The sequence below is a fragment of the Rhynchophorus ferrugineus genome, unplaced genomic scaffold, assembly GCF_030347505.1.
Source record: "Rhynchophorus ferrugineus isolate W39M unplaced genomic scaffold, kcgeb_rfMv2 rfM2, whole genome shotgun sequence".
In the NCBI taxonomy this organism is placed as follows: domain Eukaryota; kingdom Metazoa; phylum Arthropoda; class Insecta; order Coleoptera; family Curculionidae; genus Rhynchophorus; species Rhynchophorus ferrugineus.
The window spans coordinates 90,172,139-90,191,044 of NW_027472581.1; the positions used below are offsets into that span (position 1 = coordinate 90,172,139).

Sequence of the window (18,906 nt, forward strand, 5' to 3'; positions counted from 1 at the left end):
AGTTCGACTAAGTGCCAGCGCCCACTGCGATCCGGACCTATCGAATTCGGATTACCCGGAACAATGTTTCTTTTCTTCCGAATAACGTCGTTATTTTATCATTTACGAGGGTATATCTTTTTCACGATAGCTTAGATTTCTGTATAATTGCTGTATTTTCTCCACTTCTCTATTAAGCGGGACCATCACTAGATATCGTTCTTCACAGCGAAGCTTCGTAATAATAACAAAAAATGATAGTCAAAAGATGATTTGGAATATACCAATTATAGAAATGGTAAGATCTGGTGAATACAGTGTGTACTTAAAAACACAAGTAACAGGTCAATTGAAAAGTCCCCGGCCTACCATTTTTTTAGCAAAATTAATTCTTTTATTCAACATAATCCCCTTCAACGGTGATATACTGGTTATAACGACTCTCCAACTTTTTTGTTATATATTTTTGATACCATTTTTGTAGTACGATTTGTCGTTTGCTTCAAAATAGGCCTCAGTGTCGGCGATCACCTCTACATTCGACGAAAATTTCTTCCCAGCGGGCCCTTTGAGATCTGAGAACAGGAAATAGTCGCTAGTGGTCAGATCTGGAGACTACGGTAGATTAGTATGCACTTCGTAACCAAATTCATGGATTTTTGCCATCGTTTTCGTTGACTTGTGACACGGTACATTGTCTCGGTGAAGCAGCACTTTCTTTTCCTTCAAATGCGGCCGTTTTTCGGCGATTTCGTCCTTCACACGGTCCAATAACGCTATGTAATAGTCGCTGTTGATGGTTGCGCTTCCCAAAATACAAACATCATGACCTTGCCAGTCGACTATTGCGTTTTCCCACGCTTTGGAGCGGATTCATCGTGTGCAGTCCACTCGGATGACTCTGCTCCGAATCATCAACTCGTCGTTGTTTTTGGCCAAAGGAAATATTATATAATAATAATTTCTCTAATTTTTGTAGATTATACATAATACAGTACACGTAAAAAATACAGTTAAGGCATTACATTGTAAATGATCAGAACTGAACAGCTGACTGGAAGAAAGCAGGAAACATATGAAGAAGAGAAATACTGACATTGTTAGTTTTATTACGGTTTTTATTTTTCATTATTCCTGAAAAAGACGAAGTAGTGCGATACATGGTAATGTAGTGAATTTTCTATTTATTTAATTTAATAAAGTTATTGCAGCATTAACATCGCATGTTTTTATCTTGTTTTTGTTCTTGTCTTGAGTTTCTTAAATCATTATTTAAGTTCCTTTTAAAATATTCTTATTTTTCAGTTGTATTTTGTGACAAAACAACTGATAGATCCATTCTGGTAATATTTCTCATTTTTTTACTAATGTTGTTTAATTCCTTGTCATGTAAAACTCAATTGTTAATTTCCATTATTTTATTTATTATTAGTTCAAGTATTTCATCCCATTTCCCCACTTTTCAAATATTATCAGATTTTTTCTTCTTATTTCTGTCTCTACTACTGGTAACAATTTTAAATAAACATTTCTTTTATATATCTTATACTGTAAATAACCACTACAAAACAGCTAACTGGAATAAAGGAAGAAGAACACGAAGAAGCGAAATACTGAGTTTATTAGTTTCATTACAGTTGACTGTAATGTAGAACTTTCTATTTATTTCATTTTAATAAACCTATTGTAGAATTAACATCATTTAATTAGGACATCAGAGAATAAAAAAATATATATATATATATATATATATATATATATATATATATATATACATACATGACTAGAATGAAATATATGTACATAAATACGTTCGTTCTATATGACCATCAGCCCTATTCATCTCACGCCAAGCGTAAAAATGGCAAAACATAATGAATTTTTTAAATCTTTTGGGATATTATCTAATTTGGAACAATTCAATTTGGGAATATCTCGGTTCCCAAAATGTTGACAAAATACTGTAACATAAACTTTAGTGTATAATTAAATATAAACATGGTCAGCAAAATTAATAAAACAATAGATGTGAACAAAATAATTTTATTATTGCTATTTTTTATATAAAACCTGACTAAAAATGTTCAATAAAAAAGTCATAAGTTATACAGGTAGATGTGGTTTTATTAACATGGCAGTAAATATGGCCAGGAATACAGGCGAGATTTGCATGCTAAAAACTTTAATTTTCACGCAAATTTGCGGGTTGCTCTCATCACTAGCATATCAAGATTTGATATTCTTATTTTAAAAAATTATAAGACATTCCAATTATAAAAAAAATTAATATATGATCACGAATATTTCTAACCGAATCCATCAACTGAAAATAAAATGGAATGTACTGCAAAATTAAGTTTGTCCCAATTAACATAAAAATGTTGTTTTTTTTTTCGATCTAGACTCATCACCAGTACAATATTTGCTTGATTAGTTAGAAGTTTTTGGATCGAATGCGTAAATCTAGGTCCGTTCCACATGAATGTAGCTTTTAATATTTTAATTGTGATAAATCATCAATTCTTTTTCGGAATATTTATTTATGCTACTAAATAAGAAGAAGTGCCCTGTAGCTTAAGTTGTCTTTAAAATCCATTCAATCTATCGACCGAAGAATATATGGATTCTCATTAAACTATTTATACCAATCAAAAATGTACTGTGTATAAAGTATCAACTTTATCTTATATGATTTAGAACGAGAAAGGTAATTTCCAAATGACTGGAAACAATTCTACTTAAACGACTGAAGCCACTAATCAACAAAATCACAGCATATCAATTTGATTTCAGAGAGAAACAACGAACAATGAGATAAATAACAATACAATATATACAATAAGAGAAATCAATATATTACTTTCAGAATTCAACTGTCATATGCTAGCACAGCAAAATATTTAGGAATAACACTAAAAAAGAACTTGATATTAAATTTAGATTACTATAATGACCCATTGGAAGAAATTCTGCCCTGTCAATATATAATAAGCTACGAATGTATCAGCAAATCGTTAAGCACATATGAACATATTTAAGAGCTAACTGTACATTCAGCTGTTGCTGATGCGCCATTAACTCCTATTAAAAAATTAAAAATTTTGTCAATAGTTTAATTTTTTTTATTATTTAATTATTACATTGTTAGTAGTCGTTTCCAACTAACCTACAATTTGTCTTTATGATAAATTAAATCTAGATATATAACTAGGAGGACCCATCGGCCCTATCTCAGTCTCTGGTAAACTAATGTTAACACACCTCACTATGGTATTGTTTATTATATGCACCTCACTACACAACACTACACAAGATCAGATGGTTTGATTCTGCTGAGTCTGTGTCCTGCTCTGGTGGTATCCAAAAGTTGCAATACCTTAATATTCTCATGAGAAAGGAGTCTTCCTTCGTCCCCCCTTGCAATTCTCTTGATTTCCTGACTGACTGAGGGTATCTGAAGGTCTCGATGTAGGTAGTCATTCCTGTGTTATTTAGGTGCACCCATGATACTTCTCAATTTTTTTATTTTGAAAAATTTGTATTTTTTTATGTTACGCTTTGCAGAACTTCAGATTTCAAAATTTGGTTATGTATTAGCAGTTTATTATGTACTGATAATTGTGATTTTCTTACAATTACCTAATACATTTTCCTATATTTCAATTCCCGTTCTTTTTTATGTTTCTATTTTCTTCTTTATGTTCCTTTCAGTGAAGTTTTGCATAAAGATTCATTCCAAGATATTTAGCGTTGTTATATGGAATTATAATATTGCTTAATGTTATTGGTGTTGTACGGTCGGATTGTAGGTGAACTGCACATACACAGATTTACTTTTGTTAATTTTTATTTTCGAAGCTTGTGTACAATTATTTATATTGTCACTTGCCTGTTGTAATTTTCATGTGGCTTCTTTACTATTGTCTCCGGCATCTATAATCACAGCATCATCAGCCAAAAATGTAGCCGTCGTAATATTCTCCATTTTTGGTATATCACAAGTGTAGAGTAGATAAAGCATTGGTCCCAGTACATTTCCTTGTGGTACACCTGCTTTAGCTTCTCTTATTGTAGAGTAAACTTCTTCTTATTTAACTCTAAACATTCTGTCTTTAATATACGATTTTAATAGCTCGGTGTGTTGTTTTGGTAACATTTTCTGTAGTTTATGAACACGGCATTCATGCCAAACCTTATCGAATTCTTGTTCTACATCTAAAAGCATGGTTGAGCATACTTTTTTACTTTCGTAGGCTTTTTCAATAACATCTGTCATTCTGTGGACCTGGCCAATTGTTGAATGGTTCTTAATAAACCTAAACTAGTGTGTTGGTATTAGGTTTTTTTTTCTCTATGATAAGAGTTGTAAATAAAGACTTATTCGGTCATTGTTGATAAAAAACTAAGAAAACAAACTGGTATAGTGTGGTGTTTGTAAGTAAACAAGTAGAACACAGTACTAGCAAAAAACTTACTAGTTGTGTAACAAGTTGATGGAACCTAAGAGAAAATATTTTCACGTTAAAAAAATATTTATTGTAATTTAGGACTGCATAATATTATCAACTTTCTAATTTTTAGTAAAAAAAATAGTTAGGTTTTTAAAAAATGTTTTAATTTTTATTAGAATGTATGCTATTTATTCCATCTAAAGTCCTACCAAGATAACGACAACAAATTCTATTTTCCGCTGATTAGATGTCAAGTCACTAAAACAGCTCCATCTTCGCAAAAAAATATAAATTTTGAAAAATACTCTTGAAGGCATGTTTTTAAAGGGTCAAATTTAAAAAACATGAATAATATCGACTTTTTACATTTCTAGACTAGACTAGCCCCTTAATAATTTCCATATAATTTAATATATCGGATATGGACTGTGTATATCATTTATAAATAATTTTAAAATCAATTAAACACGTACATAAAATATTAAGGCACACGGCCGCCGGTTATGTTTCAAAAGCGTTATTACACATTTTAAACCGGTCGGTCGAGTCAATAAATACTGGAGCATATGGCAAAAATACCATTAGGAAAATTACGTGACCAAATTTTATATAAAACAATTAAATATTTATCCGTTTATTTATTAGGTACTATTTATAGATACTTATATTAACTGTTATTGTACGATTATATTCATTAAATATGTTGATATATTTGAAAGTAGAATCAATTTTTGTCAGTGTCATTCAATTATCGTAAATTTACAAGTCCTAATAATGGACTAGACCACAGCATCTATAGTTAATTCAAAGATATTTTGTACATACGTCAAAACGTCGCAATGTTGCCGCATCAACTCAGAGTGTTAGTTCAGTTTGACTTTGACATACAACGAAATTCCAGTTTAAATAAAATAATGATACAAAAATTTTATCAAACCTACATAATTTTTTTTAAATATTATAGTACATCTAATGCATATATTATCGAAGGACTTAAAACTACAATTAAGAACACAGGTATAATAGTTTGTAGGTTACAGATGTTTTATTATATTTACATCGAACTATTTTCCACACCATCCATGAGATATAGTTCTAGGCGCGTCTTTTTATGTAGTGGTACCCCCCTGGAGACCTAATCCAGCTAATTAACAGTTATATATCAAAGTAATGTAGTTTAGTTATCAAGACTTTTTTACGTTTAGTTCTTGTTTCCTTGATGAATAGTAATGAAAGTATATACGTACGTTTCTCAGATATACAATTGTTAATTAGGTGGATTAGACCTCCAGGGGATACCACTACATGTGGAAAAGAGTTCAATATAAACAAAACAAATCTAACCTACAAATTACTATACATGTGTTCTTAATTGCAGTTTTAAGTCATTTGATAATATATGTATTAGATGTACTATAATATTAAAATAAATTTTATTTGATAACATTTTTGTTCAATTATTTTACTTAGATCATAATTTTCTTGTATGTCAAAGCCAAACTGAACTAAAACTCAGAGTTGATGCGGCAACATTGACAAATATCCATAACACATTACTAAAAAAACTTTTAATAGACTATAAATGCGTTATGACCAGATTGAACAAAATATAAAACCTACTAAATTAACACCAAATAAAAAAGTTAAGACAATATACAGCCTTTAGTCCCAGGGTCGAGTCCCGCAGGGCATATATGTACTCCATACATGTACTACATATATGTTAGTGATTGTAAATGAAAATGTCATTAGACAACACTACAAAATCCGACAAGGAATAACCATTCCAGTCACGCCAGTAACCTAACCAAGCTGGATAAGGTCTCCAAGTTAATTACTCGTCAGAAAGTGGGCCCAATATAGAAAATCGTGGTACGGAACCCACATTAAGTAGCAGATTATACAGGTTAAAAGGAATCTTTAAAATAAAGGTTTTAATTTTTTTTACTAATACTAATTCATGAAAATAATAATTATTAAAATAACTTTAAAAAAATCTAAATGAATATTAATAAACATTATAATGATTGTTAACTCACTTTCATAAAACGCATTTAAATACAAATACGTAAATCCTACAGCATCCAAGCGGATTGATATAGTTTTTTTTTCTCGAATGTATCGATCAGCAATAAACCGGTTCAGTTATCTGAACGAAGTTTGTTTCCTAGTTATACATAGGGTTGTCAGTGGGTTCAAATCAACATCAAATATATAGTTGCCTTTGGGAGTGGCTTGATAGATACGGCAATAAACGTCGTCCCATCAATATTTGATCGTTTGAAAATCGTGTGAAGCTAAGAATAAACCAACCAAATATACAATAATTATTTTTCTATCTATTTAATAATATATTATCTATATTTTATTAGTTTGTTTTTTATATTTATATTTTATGCTTATATTTATATTATATATATTTAATATATTTGATATATTATTTATATAATATATATTTTTCAGTTTCAAGCTCGCTGAACGGGGTTCAGTAATGACCGCTGAACTATTCGCGATATTCAAAGCTTTATCCTACATCACAATCCATCAAAGAATGGCGAATCCTGACCGAAATGCTCTCGATTGTTTCCTGGAACAGAGGTTCCACCGTCCCCTGGTCACCGACTCACTGTCAATTGTCCGTACCCTCTATATGAATGGGATCAGGACAAGTTTACTGTGGATCCCTTCTCATGTAGGTATACCGGAAAATGAGGTAATAGATGAGCTAGAGATGAGGCTAAATTGGCAGCCTCATCTCCCCTTCCCAGCACGGATGTTTGTGTCCATACCGACATTATACCATTCGTATCTTGCTTTACGAATAGAGAGGTACAACTGTGATTGGCCTCCTGGGCCCAACAGGATATTTGAGGTTAAAGATGCTTTCTTTTCTCTTCTATTCGCGTTTCTTCCCTTCGTCACTATGCCATAGCTTTGAATCTACTGAGATTGGGGCACTGTCGTTTCTCGCACAGTCACTTGATGGCTTCGAGCCAGCCTGCTCACTGTGACTTTTGTCACCGTGCCCCTATTTCGGTTTATCACATATTGAACGAGTGTCCACGGCTTACCCAGTTCAGAACCAACTATGGGCTGCAAAATTTTAAATATGCCTTAACAGGAGAAAATACCGATAGGCTCCTCGGATTTCTACGAGAAATTGATTTTCTCCGTAGAATCTAGAATACGCTAAGTTTAGAGTTACTGACCAAATAACCAATACCACTTCGGTATCGGTGTTGATGTGTACTGCATGGATGGAGCCTGTACTTTGTTATGGTTGTGTTTGCAGTCCTGTGTTTGTCTTTATTTTAAAATTGTATATACACATATTTATTCTTTTAACCCCCCTGTGTGTGTTATTAATTGTATTTGTTTGTTAATTTATTGTTTTATATATACACTTTATGTCTGTTATGTTTATGTTATGTGTAGGACTTAATTTATGTCCATTGAACTAGTCTCCCTAAATTGTTCAACAAATTTCTGCCTTCTATGTTTTTTTTAAATGAGTGGATAATTAAAAACAGGAATTAAAAAAACATTCTAATTGCAATTCCAAAATTATAATGTACTTAATTTTATTATGTCTACAAATATGAACATAACAAAATGAATATTATTTCATTTCAAACATCTCATTAATGTAGTCCGCAGTTTCCCGCCTACTTATTATACTCAAATGGTCACCAGTCACTATCAGAACTTGTGGAGTTTGTTTACAGTACTGAAAAGAACAAAAATAATTACCTTTATTATTATTGTTTTTATTTATATATTGTCCTTTCGCCATTTGTAAGACAATAAATCATTTTAGAGAATTTAGAAATATTTTTGAAATATGCACCAATTAAACTATTTCAGAATAACGTTGAGACTATCTGTATGAAGACAAACTTACCAAAGTTAATTCACAATTATCAAATTGACTGCAGTCGTTGGATCTGATCAAATGAATCTGTCCACTGACCAACTTATTGTCTGGTTCATAGTACAAAACATCCTCTAGTCGATTTTTCAATAAAGACAAGCCTTCTTTAATGAGGTCGTATTCAACATCGTCGTTTTTATAGTTATCGAGTAATATGTCGATTCTAGATTTCCAATCTGATGCTGATTGAAGTTTAGCCAAAATCTGAAAGAGAGATAAGCCTGTAGATATTAAATCCTGACTAATTTCGTATTAATAATACTTCAATAATTCGAAAATAGCAAAATATAAATGTGTAAAGTTTGTTTGTTACCACCAACTAGGGTTTGACCAGAGCTCGAGACAATTGGATTTCCTCTAAGGGAAATACATACCAACTATACATTGACCATTATACTTCAAGTCCACTAAATACATTAATAGTACTAAACAAAGGATATGACTTAAGTAATTTGATCAGTATGGCTAAATGTTGAGTTTAAACATGTTTGTATGAATACAGATCATGATGATGATAATCATCGCATTATAAATTGTTTAAAGGCTAAATATTTGTAATTTACAATGTATAGATACTATACATACTAAAGATCTTAAATAAATTAAAGTAACTTGTTATAATGAAATATACATCCCTAAGATAGTCACGTAATAAACTCGAGCTTAAGACATTGATGAAAACATCTAAACTTAGTTAGGGCTACTTAATTTGAAACAAACACATTTTTATGACAATTCAGTCTACCCACAAGCTTTAAGTATTGATTAAACCTTGTTTTTGATGGGAAAAGAATGTTCAAGGAGAGTAATAGCTAGATCAGTAGTCTTTGGACGCTCCTTGGTCGATAACAGCTATTCAGAGGTGATATACTTACTTTAAACACCATGGTATAGATAGAACTTATATTAAGTGTTCAGATATGTCAAATTCAGCAGTTATTACAGAAAATATAAGAAAATCCATGAAATGCTTTAGACTGAAAATAAATTGAGGTTGCTTCAGACGGCAAAGAATTTGAAATGTCAGAAAGCAATATATTCGCTATTTTGTAGAATACTTGTTAATGAGTAAATCAAAAACAACAACGCGTCAGTGTGCTGTTTGGAACAGTTTAAGGCAAATAAACATATTTGTTGAAAATGGGTTACTACAAATCGTGACTGAAAATATCGTCGACTAAGTAGATTATTGTTCATTTGCCATCTTGATAAAGGTAAAACCGTATAGTAAATATTGCATTGATCTTATAAGATGATGGACGAATCCACCATATATTCCATATCTGAGTGCCGTAACTACTAGCTGTTAACAGAGTTTAAAAATATTGCAAAGAGAGAGATGTTAAGCTTATTTGAAGAAGATTTATAAAGAGAATAATAGAAGAGAATAATTAGAAGAAATTTTCATTCAAATAATATCCAATCAGATATATAATATATAGAAACTATGACAAAATTGTATGATTCTATTGCAGTGAATATTACATGGGAAGTGACATTAAAAGGTCTACAATTTTGTTACACTCATTTCCAGTTATAATTCTTTAAATAAGACATCTGTAATCTTTATAATATGAACTTAACATGGTGCATAATATGTCAAAGTATGATACACACATTTTTATAGCATTAAATATGGTAGTTGCGGAGAAATATGGCTAAAAGAAAATTATTTTTTAAATAAATCACTTATATTAATTCATTCATAATTTTTATATTGTATAGCCAAGTTTGTCATTGGTCCAAATTTTTAAGGAATATACATCAATGCAAAAATAGTTTGAAATCAAAGCTAAAAGGTTCTACGAAAAAATATAAAAATATTAAAGGAAATCTGTGTTACCTAAATGTTGCTTTATTAGTTATGTACGGAATACAAATTATTGTTGATTGTGACATGTTAACAGCTCTAATATCGTAAATTACTACTTAGTCAATTATCATTTTAATTTCCAGTTATAATTCTTAAAGTTAAACACGTTAAATATGAATTAATATGACTCATAATAATAAAAATTATGATATAAACATTTTTCCAGTAGTGAATCAAGACCTTATTTGAGAAATACAAATATGGTTAGTAAAAACTATTTTCAAAACATTCAAATTATCCATAATTAGTAGGAAAATGTTTTAAAATCATACCTGTCTATCTGTGTTGTTGAAAACTCTTGTTAACAAATTAACCTCCATATCTGCACCGGTACCCAAAAGACGAATAGTTGATTGTAGTGTTGAAGGAGCTCCATCGATGTAGTAAATATATATGTTGCACTTGTATTGTTTATCCAATATTTTTGCTATTTCCGTCGCCAAAACTCCACCCCACGAAACCGCCACTATATTATAGAAATTCTTCGACCATATCTTCCTCATTTTCTAAATTAAAACCATAAATCATTAAATAAACTTGACTGTTTCATCAAATATCGTTGTACCTCCGCGAAAATATTAGCTAATTCTTGAATAGTGTAGGATTTAGACGGTAAGATAGCGAGGAACGTCGGTAAGAACAACTGCCTGGCCAACATCTCAATTTCTACCTCGGTATTCAAGCCAGGTATGATGAAAAGCGGCGCCAGCTCTCTTATCTCGAAAGGTCCCTCTGAAGCAATTTGCGTCAACTCTGGTTCGGAGGGGGCGTCAGTCATTTGTTCGACTAAAGTTTCAATCGATGGGAGAATTTGAATCATTTCTGAAAATACGTAAAAACATTATATTACAAACAGATCAGGCGAAGTTTGTTCCTCCTTAGAATCAACTTGTGTTGTTTTACATGATTAGTTGTTTTTTTAATATTAATCGTTAATGTACTTTAGTTTCTATCATGTCATACTCATGCCAGAGGTGACGTTCCATACGCAAATATATGAGAAAACAAAGTTTCATCATATGTAAAATATAAGCAATTGTAGCACAGCGAAGTGTATTGGGACCAGTCCTTTATTTGCTGGAGACTTGGGACTTGTTCCTGCCTAAGTTCACTGAAAATGTTGTTGCTACATTTGCAAATGACACTGTAATCCTAGCCATTGGAGATAACAACCTTGAATCAGACGAAAAGTTATAAACAGCTATTCCTGAAATACAATGCTGGACAAAAAACTAGCGCCCCAAAATTAATTTCGCCAAGAAAAGAATCAAGCACAAGTCAGTATATCTAGAGCATCAAGTAGTCCCGTATGGAAATACAGCGAAATGTCTTGGCATGACCCTTGGTATTAAAATCAGGTGGAAGCCATATGTTGAAGAGAAAATGTGAATAACATAACGTCAAGTACAAAAAAAGTATAATAGTGACTGTGTAGATATATAGCCCTATCAGTATGTCAGTAACTTTTACCAGCAAGTCTTTAAACCAGTGTGTACTTCTTTTCAAGTATGGGGTTATACCAGCCAAAGCAATATAAATATTATACAAATACTTCAAAACAAAATACTGCAATACATTACTTTATGATTACTTTATGATACATTTGCAACGATAATCTGCATAAGGAGATGAAGATAGAAACTGTCGATAACGTCATCAAGGATATGAATAGAGGCTCTATCAGCTCATTAATGTTGTGGTTCTCTCTATTAATTTTCTTACTTAATAGAATTATTTAATTTAATAGACTGGAGACTGAGTAATAGAAACGAATTTAAAAAAAGTTAATCTATCAATATTTTGTCAACTGTCTTCTGTGCCACCATCTCCATAACAGATCTAATTGAAAAGTCCCCGGCCTGACACATAGATGGCGCTACTAGAATTAAATCCATATGTTTTTAGTTAGCCTCAAACCTCATAAGACGCGTGTATAAATTTGACAGCTGTCGGATTATTAGTTTGTGAATTATAGCATTTTGAGTGAAGCTACTTTTGTTATTGTGAGAAAAATGGATAAAAAAGAATTTCACGTGTTGATAAAATATTGCTTTTTGAAGAAAAACAATACAGATGAAACAAAAACTTTTTCCGGATACTGTCCCAGGAAAATCAACCATCAAGGGTTGGTATGCTAAGTTTAGACGTGGGGAAATGAGCACTGAAAACTGTGAACATAGTGAACGCCCAAAAGAAGTTTTTACCGACGAAAACATTTAAAAATTCCACCAAGTGATTTTAAATTACCATAAATTGAAACTGAATGAAACAGCAGATGCCCTAAAGATATCAACTGAACGTGTACATCATATCATTCACGAATATTTGGGAACGAGAAAGATATGTGCAAAGTGGGTGCCGCGCGAGCTCAATTTTGACCAAAAACAACGACGAGTTGATGACTCGGAGCAGTATTGGAGTTTTTGCGTCGATATTCGACAATGGATGAAATATGGCTCCATCATTTCACTCCGAAGTCCAATCGACAATCATACGAGTGGACTGTACACGTTGAACCCGCTCCAAAGCGTGGGAAAACGCCGGCTGGCAAGGTTATGGCGTCTATATTTTGGGATGCACATGGAATAATTTTCATTGACTACCTTAAAAAAGGAAGGACCATCAACAGCTATTACAGCAGCTATTACATAGCGTTATTGGACCGTTTGAAGGACGAAATCGCCGAAAAAGGGCCACATTTGAAGAAAAAGAAAGTGTTGCTTCACCAAGACAATGCACCGTGTCACAAGTCAGTGAAAACGATGGCAAAAATCCATGAATTGGGCTTCAAATTGCTTCCTCATCCACCGTATTCTCCAGAGCTGGCCTCCAGCGACTATTTCCTGTTCTTAGATCTCAAAAGAATGCTCGCTGGGAAGAAATTTTCATTGAATAAAGAGGTGATCGCCGAAACTGAGGCCTATTTTGAAACAAAGGACAAATCGTACTACAAAACTCTTTACGTACAAACACAATAAACAAATGAACTGTAAAAATTAGTGAATTAGTCATAAAATGATTTCTTTTTAAACTCCAAATAGAATAAAATACATTAGCAACACTACAAATTATCTAATAGCGATGGTACAGAGTGATCTAAACTTTATTTGTCATTACAACAATTCCTTATAATTTTTTTAAACAGCAATTGTTTTTTATAAGATCATATTCATTTTTTCTAGTAAAATCCAATCGTAAATTAGTTGTAAAATCACGATAGTAGTAACACAAGTAGTATTAGTAGTAGTAGCAGTAGTGGTAGAATCTATAAACGATACTATTAATGTTCTATATTTGTTTTATTTGCCATTTACATATTGAATTAGGTATTCCTCTTTGCTGTTTGGCAGTACTATTGTGGTTGCTTATGTTAATGAGAATTAGCATTTTTGAAGGCGTCTCTTTAATATCTATACCTCATGTTACTTATCTTGCTCATTATATAATCATAAGTAATTCATAAACGGTATTTTATTTTATTTATTCATATTGATATAGATTTTTAATATGGATAATTTAATATTTGTAAACAAAAAAAGCGGAATTCAGCAGAATGAAAAAGCTTCAATCAATTTTAAAATACATATAAAAAATTGAACTAAACATTAGTTACTAATTAATTATATTAACTAACGATTCAAATTATAATAATTCAAATTAAATTAAAAATATTGTGAGAGTGTGACGGAGCTTTCAATAACCTCAAATTCTATTGGACTAATTGAAAAAGCTATCATGTTTTGATACTAATAGGTATAAAAAAATATAAATAATTACAGAATACTTATAAACCTAAACACCTAATAATTTATTTCCAATTCAGCATTCTATTTAAAGAGCTAGTCACTCCCTGTGTCCTTTTTTGTTGCCGTTCTTAATAAATAATATATGTAAATAGGCAGAATTAATAAACTTGGTATGAGAATCAAAGTTAATCAAATTAATTGTAAAGTAAGGTTTAGAAGCTGACAATATATTTTTTTTTTCAGAAATATGGTTGATGTACTACACTTCGGTGATAACAGTCGGTAAGTATCTTTTAGTGGACATATTCCAAAAATTAGTTTGGATATGAAAGTACGATATTTTTTTTCAATTTGTAAAATACCAAAAAATACACCGATAAAAGAAAGTGTTTAAAATAAAGTAACACAGGAAGAGCCATAGAAGTTGCTTTTAGTGCGAGAGTGAGGCAGTTGGTAAAAAATTTGGAGTATGGAAAGCAACAATCGGTAAAATTAAGTATTTAAAGACACAAAGTCTAAGATTTTCTAATAAAACAGACACTTCCAATCAAATCCTTGTGAATGTTAGAAGTGTACACATAATCATCCACCAAAACAGCAACTAAGAAGCCAAAATAAGTCAATCCTTGTCATGTATCTACCTTCGAAAGTAACTCCATTATTCGAACAAATGGATCAGGACATAAATTGACTTACCGAACTACACTACCAAAAATGTCAACATTAATCTCTCGCATATGAGACATAATAAGAAGCTGTTTTAAATTTGCAGATAGCCTGGAATGTTCTTAATCAGGATATTATTCAAAAATATTCGAAAAATCTACCAAAGATGAACATGCCAATGTTCTCTCAAGTGTAATTAGGGAACAATGGCTATCGAATGTGGATATATATATATATATATATATATATATATATATATATCAGCAAATCCTTGAAGGTTGTTAGTGAATGACAATTAATTTATTATTACAAAGTATTAAAATCAAATAGTGTTTCGAATTTTTAAATAAAAAAATTCACTTACTTTTATGTAACGCCTGCTGATTCTCCTGTTTGCTGTCGCCCATGGCCTCGTTATTTACATAAACGTTCTTAAATTCGTGCTTAATAATGTCGTCCAAATTCGATAGGATATCATTAAAATCGAGATCCTCCAAACTCTGAATGTTATACGTGGCAAAACCGGAATCGATTCTAGTTTGGGCCACTCCACTTGCAGCTGCGACAAAATTGAACAACGTTGCTTTCGGTGCAATTGATTTTAGAACAAGTTCGATACTCTGTGCGGCTTTAACATAATCAGAAATAGGAGCTGTACTTGGTGGTAATAAGAAAACGGCATTGATTGGTCCAAGACGGCATACTTGTTTTAACAAGGCATTGGCATTTTCTGTTGTTTTGCCTTCGAACGAGACCACAACGATGTTACAGTCGAAGTTGTTCTGAAGCAGCGATAATCGTCTGTTGATGTAGTTCTGGGGGGTGTTGGTATTGGTTGCTATTACAATTTTCTTCGCACCTCTATGAACTAACCATTCTGCCATATCAATGCAATCCTCTGGTGAACCACCTAAAACAATTATAACATTTATATATATATATATATATATATATATATATATATATATATATATATATATATACAGAAATGAATTATAATTATAAAAACAATTTCTATATATTATATTAGTTTTGTAAAAAATAAATACTCTTTAGAGAAGAATTAAACTAATCTGAATACAGCGAATACGCAATACAAATAAATCTATAAAAAAAGAGAATTGGCAAGATGCTAATAACAATAGAGCTATTAGATGAAAATGAAAAACTGTCTGAAAAAGGGCTATCTCAATACGCCATAGTATAATAAAAACATTTAAAAAGCCAATAATATGAATGAAAAAATTAAAATAATACAAATAAGATTAGAGATATAAACTTAAAGGAATAAGAACAGTCGAATCAGTTCTTTGATACATATAAGATTTTAGTTGTAAATACAACATTGATGTATGGTTTACAAGCAATAGAAATCGATAACCAGTAGTTGTAACGTGGTACACGAAGGTAGAGCCAAAAGAGATAAGAGGACAAACGAAAACACCGGAAATAATTGTTAACAATGTTAATTTGGCCATATTGTGACAATTCAAGAGAATAAATTTTGATTACTTAAAGTTCCTAAATAAACTGAACATTGAAGTATTTTTATCAATTTTATTACTCACGTAAGACAAATATATGTTAAAAACATGCTCGAGTTCCAGAGATGCTTGCGATTGATGAGCCCGCAAAGATATCAAGTGTTTAGTGGAACAGCAGGAATTATTCATCATGGCATCTGAACCATCGGGCAGACCATTAACTGTACTAGGAATAAGTAATGCAATAGCCAGAATATATCAATAAAAAAAGGTCATGTCTTCCATGACGTCAGAGGTAAGTCGGCTTTACCATTGAAGTGAAAAAGAAGAGAATTAAGAAGAAAAATTGCCCAGAATTTTCAGATGTTGGAATTTATCAAAAACTGGAAAATGGAATAATATAGCACATTTCTTATTAACAATTGAATGGTTTCAAGTCCATATGAACAAATTTGATATAAAAATATATAATAAGACGAAATTACTTTTTACCTAACGCAACATTTAAATTTATAACTTAACTTTTTACGCAAAAAATTTGAAAAAGTCTTTTTATATTTCTATAATAGAATTCCTCCTAATGTCTCGGGTTAACCACCTTAAGATAATTATCGGATTTAAAATAAATAAAATGCCGGCATGGTTGGCGCAGTGGTAAAGCCGACAGGACGGTCCAGCTGTTGTGATAGTCGCGAGTTCGAATCCTGCTGGGGCTCGGTCGTAATCAAAATTTATGTTTGTGATTATTAAACATTCGTGATTGTCCTTAGGCAAGAGTGCAAAATCCGACAAGGAAAATGATCTCGGTTACTCCAGTAACCAAGCTGGGCAAGACCGGATGTATTCTGGGATGATTTCTATGTTGGTCACTCGCCAGTCGGCAGGTAAGCTTAATGCCGAGGAGGATATTAAAATGTAATAAATAAATAAATAAAATGAATCTGAATCAGCAGACTCTACATGCTCCTCTATGACATCGTATTAAAAGAGACTTTCGATTAAAATAAGATAATAATAAACAACATTCGATGAACAAATTCAAAGTAGCATATTAAAATACCTGTTCGTGTTTCATGTCATCAGCATTAAACGAATCTTTATGAATAATGTTATGTTAGAAGCTTCGCGAGACCAATAGCAACCTCTTGCTGAAGAAGTAAAAGAATGCTTGCTGAAGATTGAAAATGATGACTAATACATAAAAATACCCATATAATAAATAATTATATGTAAAAGTACTATTTAGCAATGTCAAAATGATTTATTTAATGAAAACTTACCATAAATTAAATACGATTTATTGGCATCACAAACAAACTGATTAGGATTGTTCATATTAAATTGGCTAAGAACCAGTTCTTTATCAATTTTAATAATGGAACTTCCAATATTGCTAGGTTTACCAGTCTCTCTGAAATTAAAACAAAATAACCTTCCTTTATTTGGAAAATATTAAGTTAAAATAGAAAAAAATCACATATATTAGATTTAGATATATCAAAGAAATTACGTCTACATACAACATACCTTAAGATATCGGTAACATTTTCTTTATCATATATTGTTCTCCATAGAGGTCTCACTGAGCAATCGTCCAATCCATCTTGGACGTATTTCTTAATTTCTGATTTTACATCATTGGAAAGTTGATCCACCGAGCCGACATCAACAGCGTAGAATGAAATGTTCTTTAAAAAGCAAAACATTCCTATACTGTTATTCTCCAAGTCATATTTGCCTGTAAAACAATTTCCTCATCGAAAACTAATTATTTCAGTAATGTTTACCAATTACTTACCGATCTGAACGAACCTTCCGAAGCAACCTACACAGTTCAAAGAAGACGTTAACAAATTCCCCGATAGACAGTTCACCACAATATCCACTCCAGTTCCTCCGGTGTAGTTCATAACAACTGGCTCAAACGCAGAGTTCTCGGCTTTGAGAATTTGATACTCTTTTAACTGCAAAATAAGTATTTACACGGCTTATCCTAGATAAATTTCTTGTTAAATCATGTTGCATGTTAAATCAAAAAGTATCAAGTTGTTTTTGTTGGTTAGTCTTGCTAAAACTCGAGGAAAGCTGGACCGATTTGGTTCATTTTGATTTTCAAATATTTATGAAAGTCCCGGGAAGGTTTATATTGTAAGAAAATATGGAGTAGTTGAGAGAATATTAGTAAAAGCAACAATTTTGTTTTCCCATACAAAGGATCGATATTTTTGCTGTTGTCAAATATTTATGACTGATTTTACAGCGATTTATATTTCATATAAATGTAAGTGTTGAGAAAATCAAGTGCACAATAACTTAAGTCAAATAATTGGATTGAAAAATATCACTTAAAAGTAGAGATAATCAGTTTCAAACAAATGGAAGCCAATAATAACATTATTTCAAGGAATTGAGTTCTAATTTATAGGCAATAAAATAAAATTAAGTAAATAAAGAAATAGTGGTAAATTTAACTAATAACATCCAATATTTTGTATTAAAAACGTTTATCAATGAATATTTTAAGAGAGAATAAGTTTGAAACTTTAATAGATATTTTTGTTGTCAAATTGTCAATGTCGATATATTATTCTATATCTAGTTCAAAAATTATTTTTGTCCACCCCATATTTAACAAAAAAACTTCTGATAATATACAAAATAACTTTCATGAATTTTCAAATTGTTGATAACTTTTTGTTTTTTTTTAATAAGCTGGAAAGATATGTATCCAAATTAGAATAACATTTTAAATAATGTTATAAACTGTTATAGACTG

The 18,906-nt window shown here is 31.3% G+C and overlaps 1 protein-coding gene across 1 annotated transcript in view; it reads right to left on the minus strand.

Annotated features, from left to right (window-relative positions):
- Positions 1-7,980: 7,980 nt before the first annotated feature.
- The window catches only part of LOC143191627 (fatty acid synthase), a 52,818-nt gene continuing 41,892 nt past the window's right edge, over positions 7,981-18,906 (minus strand). The window contains exons 20-27 of the mRNA XM_076396879.1: positions 17,929-18,094; positions 17,658-17,868; positions 17,411-17,541; positions 15,011-15,556; positions 10,800-11,056; positions 10,507-10,740; positions 8,332-8,565; positions 7,981-8,157 (exon numbers count right to left, since the gene is read on the minus strand). Coding sequence (XP_076252994.1) covers positions 8,050-8,157; positions 8,332-8,565; positions 10,507-10,740; positions 10,800-11,056; positions 15,011-15,556; positions 17,411-17,541; positions 17,658-17,868; positions 17,929-18,094 — 1,887 coding nt within the window. The 3' untranslated portion in view covers positions 7,981-8,049. The remainder of the gene's footprint in view (positions 8,158-8,331; positions 8,566-10,506; positions 10,741-10,799; positions 11,057-15,010; positions 15,557-17,410; positions 17,542-17,657; positions 17,869-17,928; positions 18,095-18,906) is intronic.